Source organism: Drosophila miranda, chromosome 2, assembly GCF_003369915.1.
Source record: "Drosophila miranda strain MSH22 chromosome 2, D.miranda_PacBio2.1, whole genome shotgun sequence".
Classification (NCBI taxonomy): Eukaryota; Metazoa; Arthropoda; class Insecta; order Diptera; family Drosophilidae; genus Drosophila; species Drosophila miranda.
The window spans coordinates 3,921,470-3,936,027 of record NC_046675.1 but is presented as its reverse complement, the minus strand read 5'-3'; the positions used below and the strand labels follow the sequence as shown (position 1 = coordinate 3,936,027).

Below are 14,558 nucleotides of genomic sequence, written 5' to 3'. Positions count from 1 at the left end.
GCAACAGAAAAGGTAACAGGCTCATAGGCCTCGATAAAAACCTTTTGACTGGTTCTGCTACCTTCATTCTAGGTTCTAGATGAGGGGTTTACCAAAGACTAGCATCGCAGGAGTCCATATGGCTTATTTTCTTTCTGTAATTAGTTCCTAGAATCAACAAAGTCAGAGCTAGACTAGAACAAAGACCAGCTTTTGATTGGGTGTTAAATATGCAGCTGTTACCCTGTCGTAGCTTATCATTTCTGGATAGTTTATTAAGCAAAGACTTTAAGTGTTTTCCGAAACAGCTTTGAGCAGAGGCAGACTATTCCCAGGGGTTCCGACATGACGTCCTGCTTGATTTGTTACAGACTGGAAAAATCCTGGGAGGGTTAAACCTTAGCTTACAGCATGCCCTCTAGGACACAAAGAAAGACGTGTCATATATTGACGTACACCCCCATTCCTCTCAAGAACACATCGATTCCAGAGAAGCAACAACTATTGTAGGACATGCACTTGCATGCATTTAATTGGCAAGATTTTGCTGTGGCTTCCTGTGGGGACTCCCCGTTGTTTAACCCCTTACCCAAACGAGTCCCCCTCAATCAATGAAAACCAAAAGACAAGAAAAAGCAATAAAATTTTGCATAAATGATGAAATAAATGAGAAGCCAAGAAAAGCAACATTGACAAATACTCGGGCATCGGAGGAGCGTGAGAGAGAGAGAGAGAGGGTCTCCGCAGAGAGGAAGAGCGTCAGTCACCGACTGAGAGTGTGTGTGTGTCTGCGGCTGTGGCTGTGGTGGTGTGAGAGAGACAAACAGCTCTTTGGGGTGCTGGGAACCGTTAAATGTACGAGCATGTTGTTTGTGTGCGTGTGTGTGCACTGAGCTTTAATGGAGCAACGGAACGATGGCACTGGGGAAATGCCGTATAAAAGCTGACGGGCGAGGAGAGCGCCTCCTTCCATTTTATCCTTCAATTTTTCCCCATTGTTTTTGTGTTTGCTGTTGTTGTTGTTGTAACTGCTGCTTGTTTATTGACTTGATGCGGACGGGGCGCTACCGAAACCAAAGCCCCCCTACACCACCCCACCCAATCCGCTGTACGCTGAGAGGGGGGTGTGTCGTATAATTTGTTTCTACTTTAACCTAACCCTCCCTGGGCCCCCACCCCAACCTTCTCGCTCTTTAGTCCCGTCCCTGCCATCCTCCTCTCTCCCTGCCCCACCCATCGACTGGGAAAATTGTGCGCCTCACTGGCGCTACTGCTCTCCGTTGCGTTGTTGTTGTTTCTGTTCTTGTTGCTTGTTTTGTTGCCGGGTGCGTTATCTTTTTTCCATGTTGATAGTTCTCTGGCAGAAGGAAGGGTATTTTGACTTGAAACTGGAGTTTGCAACGCAGAACCGTGGAACATAAGACACCTAAAATGTATGCCCAAAAAACCCATTGAAAAGGACCCATCTTCATATTCCACAGCAGATAGATACTTTCCCAAGATACTTCCGTATATTTATGTTCAAAAAAGTCCCTAAGTTGAAGAAATTTTCATCAGAATTCCCTCCCGAAGTCCCAGTCGCTAAGATAATCCACGGAATGCCTACCATTTTCTGTTTACTCTGCCAAATAAATATACATATAACCATATATCACTGTATTTTGTGGCTGATATAGGAAAAAACGCTTGAAAACCCCTTTCTTTGTGAGGAAATCTTGTTGGTTTCCGAGGATATTCCAACACAACTTACAGAAAGTTAAGTTCAATGACAATTTATTGAGTTTATTATATTGTAAAACGAAGTCTACAAAAAATGGGATAACTATATAATATCACACATGTTTCTATATATTCCCTGAAAAACCATAAATCTTCTAGGGCATTAAATATTTCGATTGCCCCACCTTCCACCCCCTCCCCTTGTAATACAAACAATTTTTTCATTATTTGTTGCTGCTTTTCTGTTGCTTTTTTTCCTCTATTTTTTTATGTTTCTTTTTTCTCTTGTATCGTCTGGCTCTTGTTCCTTCTTTCTGTTGTTCCTTCTTTAGTTATGCAAAATAATAAAACTGCCCGCCAATTCAGGTATCGGCAAGGTAAACAACAGCCCCGCCCACACACCATTGCCGCCCCCCCTGTATGGGTGTGTGTGTGTCGTCAATGGCGAAAATATTGGCAAAACATTCAACAAAAAACAACCGCAAGCCGCCGCCGCCGTCGTCGTCGTCGTCTCGGCACTGCTGCACTTGAACTTGCCACAAAACAACGCCCACCCACTGCCACACCCCTCTCCACAAACGTTACAAATTATATAATGAAAAAAAGAAGAAAAAATGCAAATTGAAGATAAACAAAAAAAAAACGAGGGGGAGCGGCAAAGGCCGCGGCTCTACTTTTATAACCCTTACTCAGTGAATTTATTTATGTAATTTATACAATATATTTTGTACGTTGTTTGAGCCGGGCCGAAAACGCTTTCCACCACTTTCGCCACAAATCGTATATACCCCTAAAATCTTCGAGTACGGGGTACAAAAACAGAGAAAACGAAACGCAACGCTCATTGAAAAGAAATAAAACAGAATGTAAATGACCTTGAGGGCTGGGGCGGCGGCGGCGGTGGCACACATTCCCGCACACACACATCCGACCCCTCCCCTCCAAGGCCCCGGACGCCCACAAACTTAAAAATAATTTCTCAAAGAGCAGTCGCCGCCGAGGGGAAGGAGGAAGCAGAGCAGCAGCCAAGAACAAGAAGAGGAGGAGCATAAGGAAGAGCAGCCAAGAACAACAGCAATACATTGGCGGTCATGCGTTGGCGTTGGCGTAGGCGCCGCGGCCGCGGTTGACGCCAGCAGCGCGGTCATCTAAATTATGCAAAAACTGAGTAGCACACACACATATGTACATGCTAATATATGAATAACGGTTATCGCTCCAACTAACGGAATTTCAATTTCAGCACGCATTCGTATTACAGGGCGCCCCTCTCCCAGCCGTTGGATGAGCCGCTCGCTTTTTTTATGGGCGCTTATGATTGCCTCTGCCAGAAATGTGCCGTTCCCTACTAGTCCCCGCGGACTCGTTTCAGCCACACACACACACAGCCACTGGCATACAGGGAAGCGTGCCAATGCCAATCGATTTTCACTGTCATTGCTTCGGTTCATTTGATGCGGGGATTAATCGAAAACGTGCGTGGGCAGAGCTTCCTCTGTAACTGCTAAATTCCAGGCATTTTTAGCCGAAAAAACACACACAAAAAAATGTGCCACAAAAGCAGCGAAGCGCTAAGCAAATATAGCCAAAGTGCTGATAATGGACAGACTTTAATTAGAGGCTAAAACTAAAGGGAACTTCGTTGGAAGGGAGGGGAATGTGTTGTTGTGGTCGGCAGCATTGTGTCGCCACAACAACACTCCCACACCTCCAGAGAGACGTGTCTGTTGTAGGCAGGCACCGGGAGCTATAGCCATAGCCAGAGCCCGGGCCCGGAATCCACCCCCGGAATCCATCCCATCCCTGCTGTAACGAATGATTGCCACTCCATGGAGACAACGAAATTCCGGCACTCACCTGTGCTGCCGCTGCTGCTGCGGGTGGTGTCCCTGTGCTTCCAGGTATCCACTGCAATGCTGGACGCCAATCTAATTATAGTTTTTTTCCAACCGAATCCCGGATGCAGCCTAAGCTCCGCTCTTTAGACGCTCTGTGACGTGACGTGTGTGTGTGTGTGGTTTTCTTTTTGCAATTGTTAAAGCAGACGTTCCGTTTTTTCGTTCGCTGCTCCTCTACTACTACACGGATGGCACACAGACGCGCGCATGGCACACACTCACACACACTCGCGTAACGCACATGCAACGGTTAAAATTCCGTTGGCCACGGCCAGCACACAGCTTTCATCGACTTCCGAACGTAAACTGTGGCCATTGGATTGTCGCCTCGCCTCTCGCATCGCAGGAAAAGTCGGAAAATTTGTCGGGGAAGAGCGCGCCTGCGCCTGCCGATTCGCACATTTTCTTATCACTGAAGCTCTCGAAAAACTGACGGAATTTACGCGCTTCTAACCGGACGCCTGGTTGTTGTTATTTCGGGGATATTGATTTTATGTACTTTAACGCTTCTGCCAGCAACATTTAATGCGTGTGCAACTTGGGGAAAACATCCAGTGAAGCAGCAACAACAGCCGCAACTTGTGGCACTACCAAGAAGGACGATTTCTTTCAGAAATTCTAATAAATCCAAATAATTTCAGCTGCCTGCGACTTCCGCTCTAACGAACCGCGATTGTTGCGATGTATATCGACACATCGATTGCGGGTCACGGTCTGCTTTCTGGCAGCGCTGCAACCTTAAGTGCAGTGCTATCCAACACTTACGCTGATTTCTCTTTGCAAAAATAAGTTAGAAATTTCATAGAAATCCATAGAAATGCAATTGTTTGGAACAGGCCGGTCGGGTAGAGAATTGATTGAGAATTGGGACAAAACTATCTGGGCATTGCCAAATGTTCTATATAGCTAGGAATATTCGACGGAATCTCGAAATTGAGGAATTGGTCGTTTTTTTCAATCGGTTATGGCCCGGTTCACAACAATTCCATACATTCCATATCGATACATCGGTTGCGGGTCACGGTATGCTTTCTGGCAACGCTGCAAGCGTAAGTGCAGTGCTATCCAACACTCGCGCTGATTTCTCGTCTCTCTGTTCATAATAAAAATTGTCAATAACTTTGCTCAGAAAGTGGCTAAGGCGCTGCAACTAATTCTTAAGAGCGCGACCAGGTTGTGCAATTCGTGTGTGTGTTTCTGTGTGTGTGTGTGTTCGTCTAGTGTCCAGCGTACTCCTGGCCGTCTGCTTGTCCGTGCGGGGAGAGCAAAAGAATTGTGCAATAGGCATTCCCCTCCACAAAAATCGAAGGATTTTGTCGTCGCGAGAAAATGTGAAACGTGAAACTGCAGCCAATACCCCAAACAGCGGCAGTCGACGAAAGTCTATCAAACATGTGCTTGGTGGAGCATGCGGGGGACCAGCAGAAGCAGCCTTCATCGCCAGTGACGTCTTCCACAACATCATTCTGCTCAAATCGGAATCGCAACAACAATCCCTCCCCCTCCATTACCATAGTAAACAGCCAGCAGCAGCAGCACCACCACCATCATCAGAGCCTGCGTAGTGGCGCCAGCACCTCCACTCCTACTACCACCACCACATCGCCGACCTTCAATGCGAAATACAGGCGAAAATGTTTGCTCCTGCTGACGCTGCTCCTCTTCCACGGTTGCTTCAGCGGCCTGCATCGGGCCAGCGCGTACAATTGCACGGCGCACGGGAGCCGCTGCCAGAATGACGGCCAGTGCCAGGAGGATGGCCAGTGCCTGTGCGCGGACGGGTGGCAGGGGCCCGAGTGCCAGTTCTGCGGTGGAAAAGTGCGGTAAGTTCTACTCAAAATGAAAGGGAAGGAAGAGATGAGCCTGGGGTGCTGCTCAATGATTCATACAAAATAAAAAACACAAATCTGCGTCAACGTTATCCAATCAACGCTCCACACTCTTTCTTTTTTTTTTTTTTTTTGTTTTTGTGGCCTATTTGTGTCAAGCAACGGTTTGGTTTTTCTCGTTGAACGGGTTCTTACCTCTCTCTCGCAATCTCTCTCCCTCTCTCTTTGTGGACCCGCTCCGAGCGTTCTTTCACCTGCTTTCTACGACCACCAGCAGAACAGTCGCGTCGCCTCCTCCTGTCACTGCCAATACGGATTATTTAATTAACCCGCTTTTGACTTTGAACTTGTCCGGGGAGATAGACAGGTTTTCTGTCTCTCTGCCACAGTTCGTTCTCTTGGCCAGGCTAATATGATATGATGATGTACATATATTATAAATCGTCATAAAGCTTATGAAATGCTTTGTTTATGTTTCAAAAGCTGTTTGTTCAGCAAACTCGATAAGAGAGAAAGAGAGCTTCCCCTCTCCTGTTACTATCTTGACATTAACTAAGCTCTGGGCGCTGTCAGCGCTTTAAAACACCTGCCCTGCGGCGTTGCCCGAATGATGGATCCGAAAAACATGCGCACCCAACCATTAAGGTCGTTTCACCTGCCGCAGAACTATGCATTTCTGATCTCCCAGACCTGCTTTATGGGCCGCTCCCTCCAACAACTCCCGTGCATTGCGATTTACTCAGCCGATAAGCAAAATCTTCCTCACTCGCTTATCAGCCGCGCTTATCGCTGGGGGAGAGAGTATTTAGTTGGACTCTCCCACCGCCCACCTGTCGTCTGTGTTTGCACACGATTCGCATTTGAATGGGCTTTGGGCAGCAACAACAGAAACTCTGCTGGGTTGCCCCTCCTCCTCCTCCTACACTAATGCATTCCAAGCCATTGCACACATGACAAAGTCTCCTGCTGGTCACCTACACACGCTCTCTCCCTACGTTACTCTCTCTCTCTCTCTCTCTATTACTCTCTTTGTGCGTATGGCTGGGCCATGTTAGGCGCTTCAGTGCCCAAAATGATTCATTGGATTTACCAATGAGGGTATAAATATATGTACATATGCATACCCTACTGACATTGATTCTTGTTATTCAATGACTAGAATCGTCTGCGTGCCCGATGTAACGTGAGCAGCAGCATTCGAGTTTGGGACACCCGAAACCACTTTCCCCCACTTGATTGTTTAAACATCTTGAGAGAGTCTGTAGGACACGTTCACCCGAGTGTAGGGTAAACCATTCCTTGAGTTACATTTCGCGTGGAATGAGAGACGAGCAAAAAGAAAGCAGTTATTTTTAAGCGAATGTGAGTCGTAGATGAGAGTCGACTATTGAATGCTCTCACTGGGTTACATGCAGCGACTGTCACTGGAACTGTCACCTGTCGCTCATGCCCTCTACTCAGCAGATATTTCTATTTATAATCTCCATTTTTGCATGTGTGTGTGTGTGAGCTGCAGCGTAAGGCTAGGGCTAGTGCTAGGGTTGGGAAAAGAGTAAAGAATGAATGGTCACCTTTTGTGAATGAGAGAGAGAGGCGAGGCACACACTCAACAGTTGAGAGGCTTCAGCTGTGGTCGGTCTCCCTCACTCTGCCGCTTTTTTCTATCAATCAATGGGGTGAGATTGCATTTGCACTGGCCGGCGAATTCAATTATCTTTGAACAGAGACAGCGGCTGCGGCAGCGGCAGAGGCAGCATCCATTGAAGAAGGCATTGCGCATGTAGTCGCCTCCCATTGAATCGATTGCGGAATTGATTTATCTTTTGCCACATCGATTACGCTTTATACGGATTCATTTCACATTACCCCCCACCACCCCCCTACATCTGTCTCTTTCTCTTTCTGTGCCTCTGTGTTGCAGCATGTACCATCCCATGGGGACCATACACGATGGTTGGGGCAACTATTCGGTGAGTGTCAAGTGCAGTTGGCTTATCGATGCCCGCCACCCGCACTGGGGCCGGCGACATAATGCCAATTCGCCAAGAACATCCAATATACGGATTCACCTGCGGGAATTTGCGACGGAATGCGGCTGGGATCACCTCTACATATACGACGGCGACAGCGTGGACTCGCCCCTGCTGGCGGTCTTCAGGTGAGTGATAGACTAGTCGTGACCTCCTCTGTCAATGTCTGACCTTTATCCGTCTCTCTTTCTGTTTGCAGCGGCCTCATGTACAGGGGGAACTTCTCCATACGACACGTGCCGCAGGTGATAGCCAGATCGGGCACTGCCCTGGTGCACTTCTTCAGTGACGATGCTTACAACATGTCTGGCTTTAATCTAACCTACAAAATGAATGGCTGTCCCACGGATAGCGATGGTAGCTATAGCTTCCTTGCCTTCCATGTACTCCGATTGATTCTCTCATCCCTTTTGCAGAGGTGGAATGCTCTGGGCATGGCAAGTGCCGGGATGGCGACTGCATCTGTGATCCCATGTACAGGGGCGAGGCCTGCAATATGGCTGCCTGTCCGGGCAATTGCTTGGAGGAGAAAAACCAAGGCCACTGCAGACTGGATCAGGAGCGGTAAGTCCCCAGCGTAGTCCCCATCCAATCCTCGTCCAAATACTTATCCGATCCGTTGCTCTGTCCTTAGCTGCATCTGCTACGATGGCTTTGCTGGCGATGATTGTAGTCAGGTCAGCGCCCATGGCGCCTGGACCACTGTACATCCCAAGCATTCACCGGCGCCGGCGGGCAGCGCCTCCCATGGCGCCACCGTCTGGCGCGACACTCTGCACATTGTGGGCGGGGAATCGTATGGACGCGGCGAGCTAATGAGTACCTATGACTTTAACGGCAATGTGTGGGAGACTGTACATCCGGAGGATGGCGGCGAGGTGCCCGACAAACGCTATGGCAGCTCCACCGTCATGTACGGCGACAAGATCTTCATGTACGGCGGCGTCATCAAGGGCCAGGGCATCTCCAACGAGCTGTGGGCCTTCGATGTGTCGGCCAAGACGTGGGAGAACATCACCGTGCGGACGGACGCGTGCAACGTGACCACCGGGCCAAGTGGCATGTGCGGGCCCCTCCATGTGGTGGGGCACACGGCCACGCTGGTCCCTGGCTTCGGGGACAAGAACAACTATCAGTATATGGTGGTCATATTCGGGCATTCGCCCCACTATGGCTACCTCAACACGGTGCAGGAGTTTAACTTCGGATCACGTGAGTGGCGCATCGTCCAGACCTCTGGCTTCGTCGTAAAGGGAGGCTACGGACACAGCGCCGCCTACGACTTTCTCACAGAGAAGGTCTACGTGTACGGCGGCATTGTGTCGGAGAGCGAGTCCAGCCAAGTGCTGAGCTCGCGGCTGTACGCGTACGAGCCCTCGACACGCATCTGGAGCCTGCTCTCGTCGGCGCCTAGTGCCCGGCTGCTGCACACCGCGAACTTTGTGAACCATGGCCTGATGATGGTGTTTGGGGGAAACACGCACAACGACACCTCCACGAGCTACGGCGCTAAGTGCTATAGCAAGGACCTGCTCGTCTATGACGTCTACTGTGATTCGTGGCACTTCCATCAGATGCCCAGCTACCTGCAGGCAGATCTGGCTCGCTTTGGCCACAGTTCGGTGGTGTTTGAGGACGCTCTCTACATCTACGGGGGATTCAATGGACAGCTGCTCAACGACATATTGCGCTACCAGCCGGGATACTGCAGCTATTATACCAAGCAGGAGAAATGCACCAGCGCCCGGCCCGGCATCAAGTGCATCTGGGATGTGCAGAAGATGCGCTGCATTTCGATCACCCAGGTGCAGCGATCGGCCATTTACGGCCGAGAGCAGTACGACTATGTGGCGTGCCCCTCGAAGAGTCGTCTCACCATGACCTCGGAGCTGCTGCACGACGTCCTGCGCTGCCAGGAGCTGGGCAACTGTCAGTCGTGCGTCTCGACCGCCTTCGATTGCACCTACTGCGGCAATGGGGTGTGCAGCAAGGAGCGCTGTCGCGAGACCACCTCCGTGGCGTCCGTCTTCCTCGAGCTGTCGACGACCCACCAGTCCGTGCCGCAGGTGCCGGCATCGACAGTGGGGCCCCCGCTGAATGCCAAGCAATTGGTAGCCTGTCCCGTGTCGGAGGAATTCCTCATGCAGTCCGTCTGCGAGCAGCTGCACAACTGTCGTGCCTGCTCCTCGAACGCGGCCTGCAAGTGGGACACAGAGCAGAATCGCTGTCGCAGCCATGGATCGTCCTCCACAGCCGGTGGGCCAGTGTCCAATCGCACGCAGGACGATGTTGTCTGTCCGCCGGCGTGTGCGACGCTGACCAACTGCCAGAACTGCACGGAGGATGAGTGCATTTGGTGCCAGAACGAGCAGCGGTGCGTGGATCGCAATGCCTACACGGCCAGCTTCCCCTACGGCCAGTGTCGGGAGTGGACCACCTTCACTGCCAAGTGCCGCTCCTCCCCGGTGACGGCACTGAGCATCGGCACCACCACGGCCCTGTCGAGTGCCCAGTGCGGCTACTACAACAGCTGCCAGCAGTGTCTCGACGATCCCGCCTGCGGCTGGTGCGACAACGGCTCCAACACGGGGCTCGGCCGATGTGTGGTGGGCGGTGCCCTGGCACCCTACGACGAGACAGAGTGCGCCCTGAAGCACTGGTTTTTCACGTCGTGTCCGCGCTGCAATTGCAACGGCCATTCGGTGTGCAACGATCAGCAGCACTGCGAACAGCCGTGCAACAATCTGACGACGGGCTTGCATTGCGAGAAGTGCCGGACGGGATACTGGGGCAGTCCCATCAACGGGGGGAAGTGCCAGCGCTGCGAGTGCAACGATCAGGGCGTCTATTGTCATCCGGATACTGGCAAGTGCTACTGCACCACCAAGGGCATTGTCGGCGATCATTGCGAGAAGTGTGACTCCCAGAACCATTACCATGGCGATCCGCTCAAGGGCTCGTGCTACTACGAGCTCACCATCGACTACCAGTTCACGTTCAATCTGTCGAAGAAGGAGGACCGCCACTTCACCCAAATCAACTTTCGCAATTCGCCCGGCAAGCCGGAGATCGACGCGGACTTTACGATTACCTGCAGTGTGCCGGCCAAAATGGACATTTCGGTGAAGCGAGCCGGTTCGCCAGACATGCTCATTTTGGTGGGCGTCAACTGCTCGACGTTCCGCCATCGGTTCCCCAAAACCGAATATCAGTTCGGTCACTCGCCGGATGACAATAGCTCGCTGACGACATTCTATGTGTTTGTGCATGACTTCCAGCCCCCCATCTGGATTCAGATTGCATTCTCCCAGTATCCCAAGCTCAATCTGCAGCAGTTCTTCATTACGTTCTCCTCCTGCTTCCTGCTGCTGCTCCTCATGGCCGCCGTGCTGTGGAAGATTAAGCAAAAGTATGACATGTTCCGGCGACGACAACGTTTGTTTGTCGAAATGGAACAGATGGCCAGTCGACCGTTTTCACAGGTAAATCAATCAACTTTTGACGGCCCTAATGGACACACACTCTTGACGCATTCTTCGATTTCGTTATAGGTGCTCGTCGACATTGAAAACCGCGAAAGTATTGATCTGAGTCTAACGCTGGAGGGCATTGGCCATATGTCCAAGAAACGCAAAAAGGTGGGCGAAACGAGACTGCCTCAAATGGCTTTATTTTATTGACTATATTTCGTTCATATTCATAGGAATGTCCCAGTCCCATTGCCTTGGAGCCTTGCTGCGGCAATCGAGCGGCTGTGCTCTCGCTTCTAGTCCGGCTGCCCACGGGTTTGAATTAATTTGAATGCTTTAGACCTGAATCAATTGATAATCTGTTTCGTGTTTGATAGGTGGCCAATCCCAAGCGCCGACGGGTCAATCGAATGGCCTGGCCGTGGCCAGCGCTTTAGTCACGCTCGGGCCGCGTCGTCCGTCGATGGAGCAGCATCCCAAGGAGCCAAAATCGAAACGCAAGCAGAGCCAGCACCCGGAGAGTTGTACATAATGTAACAATAACGCTAATGCATACCTATATAATTCTAATTAATTCTATAATATAATAATAATGATACAGATAATAATTTTGATAATATGTAAAACTAGCGATAATAGGTATATAGCGCATATTTGACCTTCTTCTACGAGTACTAAACACGCGAAGGGCATGGTGTGCATGCTAGAGCAAGTTGATAATCCTGCAGTTATTATTACTTTATAAACGATTAGACTAATAACAACAAAAGCAAAACAAGAAACGCGAGAAACAACAAAACAAAAATAATAGTAATTTTTATAGCAGAAAGGACATATTTATACACGGTTATATATATATACAATTTAATGATATAGTTGATAGGTCGAGTAGCGTTGCAATAGTTATAAATGTTTAATTTATTATTTATACCGCATATGTGAGAGTTCAGCAGCAGCAGCAGCAGCCGCAGCTGCAAGATTAACATTATTGTATGTATTTTTTTTTACCCTAATCACAATAGCTTAAGCGTGTTGTTAGAATTTATTTATGCAAATTTATGTGCGCCACAGCACCGGAAGCAAAGCAAAAGCAAAGCGAAGATAAAACAAAAACAAAAGACATTTATTTGATTTCTGCAAAACACAAAAACAACAAAAAGTGATGAACAAAATCCACATAAAAGAGACAGATCCGATTATACAAGGAGTTAAGAAGTTAACCGATATATATATATATATATATATGCAATACTGTGTTCAATATATAGGAATATTGTATTTTTTAATTGTTTTGTTTTGTTTTTAGTTTTTCAAATCCGTGCAAATATTTACAGCGCAAGACATGAGTGGAACAAGAAACGCCAGAGAGCGAGAGAGAGGAGAACGGAAAGAACAATGCAAAATGTAGTTTGTAAATACAAAAAAGAAAACATACGTAAATTAATACCCGCTAAATAGATAGTAGTTATACATATACATATTACTCTTGGTAGGAATGAAGAACGCGACCCCTAAAGTCAAACAAACAAAACAAATCAAACGATTATATATTTTACACGCAATCTAGATAAAAAACCAACAAACAATTGAAATCACAAACTAATCGTAAGGTTTCCACTAAAAGTAACCAAACACACACACACACTCACTCACTCAGAGAGTTTTATTAACTTGATAGTTCAGATACAAAACACCAATTTACTAGACGCAAGCTCTGCTGCATCAACAGCCAGAATGAGGAGCCGCCGCAATCGTTAGAATCAAACAAACAGATCTTTAACTATCACTTAGAGCAGGAACAACACAAACTTTGAACTCAATCTCCCACTGAGATCGCTTCGGGTTAGGCCAAAACAACAACAACAACAAGAAAAGATATATTTGTAAATCGATTAATCTTTTTTTCGTATTATTATTATCAAATGTCCACTTACGAAATTTAATTTCAATTGTAAAATGCGTTTAGACACTTATAATACTATATATAAATATATAAACACTTGCCACAAACGGAAATCCAATCCCAAGATGAAATAAACACAAGGAAAATCCAATCCCAGATCAAGGCTTGTTTTTTGGGGCAGCAGTAAACAATATATATAGATGAAGAATCTTATGTACCAACAAAGAAGAGGCATTCCAAATGTATGCAGCTATTAAGTTTTGGTTTGTGGTGACATTGATGTGCGTCTCCTACCCCATAAAGTATATACATATGTATTCTTGATCAGTATCAATAGCCGAGTCGATATAGCCATATCTGTCTGAGAATGACCGCATCTAGCAGATTGCTGAATCTGAGTCAGATCGGATCATTATTATAGCCAGAAGGAACGAAGGAACGTCTAACTCATTCTCTCTCTTCCTCATTCAATGTGTGCCCTCTAGCGGAGGGGAACCATGCTAACTGAGAATCGTGTATAAATGTAGAGTAGCGGCCGTAGAAGCTACTCGCAACGTTCCCCCTCGATTAAATTATATTTTATTAATTTGATTATTATTATAGCAGGGAAAGGAATGTATTTTGAATAGTTTCTACTTTATTTAAGAGGAAATAGATTTTCATTTAAAGCTTATAAAGTTGGATAATAAGATATACTTATTCTTAATCAGCATTAAAAGTGGCAGGAAAATCTTCTGCAGATTATGTTGATTTGGAATTTCTTCTTAGTTCTTCCGAAGACTGTGTTATCCGCAGCTTTGAAGATGTAGTATGTAACTCGATGATACATAAGATCATTAGAAATACTATCACCAAAAACTTTCATGATCTAATGATATTTGTATAATATTTTTCTACTAAGGTATTCGAGGTGCAATTATTATGTCTTTTATTCGAAACATATTTTCCTTTCCAGCCCATCCATATCTTTGATGATAAATCTACTCAAAAATAAATCATTATCTATAATTTCACAAGTAATGATCATGATTAAAAAATATTTACACAAAATATGACGAACGAAATATTGCTACTACTAGGGTATTCGATTAACCATTATCTTATCACTATTCTTGCTGTGTTTTTTACAGTACTCGTACATTGAAATACGGCTGGCCCGAGCCCCCATACATGCACAGAACTTTCACTTTCGCCGTCCGCCCCCAGACATCGTACGGTAGCCGCTGTCTTGGGGAGTTGGAGGCGCGGCCTGTATGGCCTGATAAACAATGTAAATGCGATATGTTGTTGAATCAGGTCGAGGTTCGATTGCAGTTGAAGTGCAGTAAGCCAGTAATTGGGGGGGCTTTGGGAGGCGGAGCTTTCATGCCTTGCCCTTTTTTTGAGATCTTACAGCCATCATACATGCTTGAAAGCGGATGCTGCGATTAGGGTGGCCCGTGGCCCCTTCCTAGTACCCTGCTTTCTTTCATTTTTTGTTCGTTTCTTTCTTTCTTTATTCCCCTGCTTCGCCCCTACCATCATTGGCAATTTGGGTGTCTTTTGTGTCACGACGTTTCCAGGCGGCACCACCGCACTTAATTTAATGATGACGATTTTATTAATGAAATTAAAGAAGAAAGCCGCCCGTCAAAAGCGTGCGAAATCCCCTGCGAGGCGGAAGTAGAGGCTGCAGCCACACGATCATACTTATTGGAGACGATCTCTGTCAAAACATCCATCAAGGGTAA

The 14,558-nt window shown here is 47.4% G+C and overlaps 2 protein-coding genes across 5 annotated transcripts in view; one reads left to right on the top strand and one right to left on the bottom strand.

Moving 5' to 3' along the window:
• Positions 1-4,265, bottom strand: part of LOC108156756 (tubby-related protein 4) — a 32,190-nt gene extending 27,925 nt beyond the window's left edge. For 3 of the 4 annotated variants that reach the window (XM_017288419.2, XM_017288418.2, XM_017288420.2), the window contains exon 1: positions 3,556-4,264. The gene's annotated coding sequence lies outside the window, so the exon portion shown is untranslated. Of the gene's footprint in view, positions 1-3,555 lie in introns of all 4 variants that reach the window. The other variant, XM_017288417.2, reaches the window with a different exon arrangement.
• Positions 4,266-4,637: 372 nt separating this feature from the next.
• Positions 4,638-12,984, top strand: LOC108156544 (attractin-like protein 1). The gene is made up of 8 exons (XM_017288060.2): positions 4,638-5,419; positions 7,347-7,583; positions 7,655-7,812; positions 7,872-8,019; positions 8,090-10,937; positions 11,007-11,093; positions 11,159-11,240; positions 11,303-12,984. The coding sequence occupies exons 1-8, from the start codon at positions 4,989-4,991 to the stop codon at positions 11,455-11,457; spliced, it is 4,146 nt and encodes a 1,381-aa protein (XP_017143549.1). The 5' UTR covers positions 4,638-4,988; the 3' UTR covers positions 11,458-12,984.
• The last annotated feature ends 1,574 nt before the right edge of the window (positions 12,985-14,558 follow it).

Excerpts from the sequence above, each read along its gene's own strand:
- LOC108156544 (XM_017288060.2), top strand. The coding sequence starts at position 4,989 with ATGTGCTTGGTGGAGCATGCGGGGGACCAGCAGAAGCAGCCTTCATCG. Across the intron at positions 8,020-8,089 it reads TGCAGACTGGATCAGGAGCG|CTGCATCTGCTACGATGGCT; the intron begins GTAAGTCCCCAG and ends CTCTGTCCTTAG. Across the intron at positions 10,938-11,006 it reads CCAGTCGACCGTTTTCACAG|GTGCTCGTCGACATTGAAAA; the intron begins GTAAATCAATCA and ends ATTTCGTTATAG.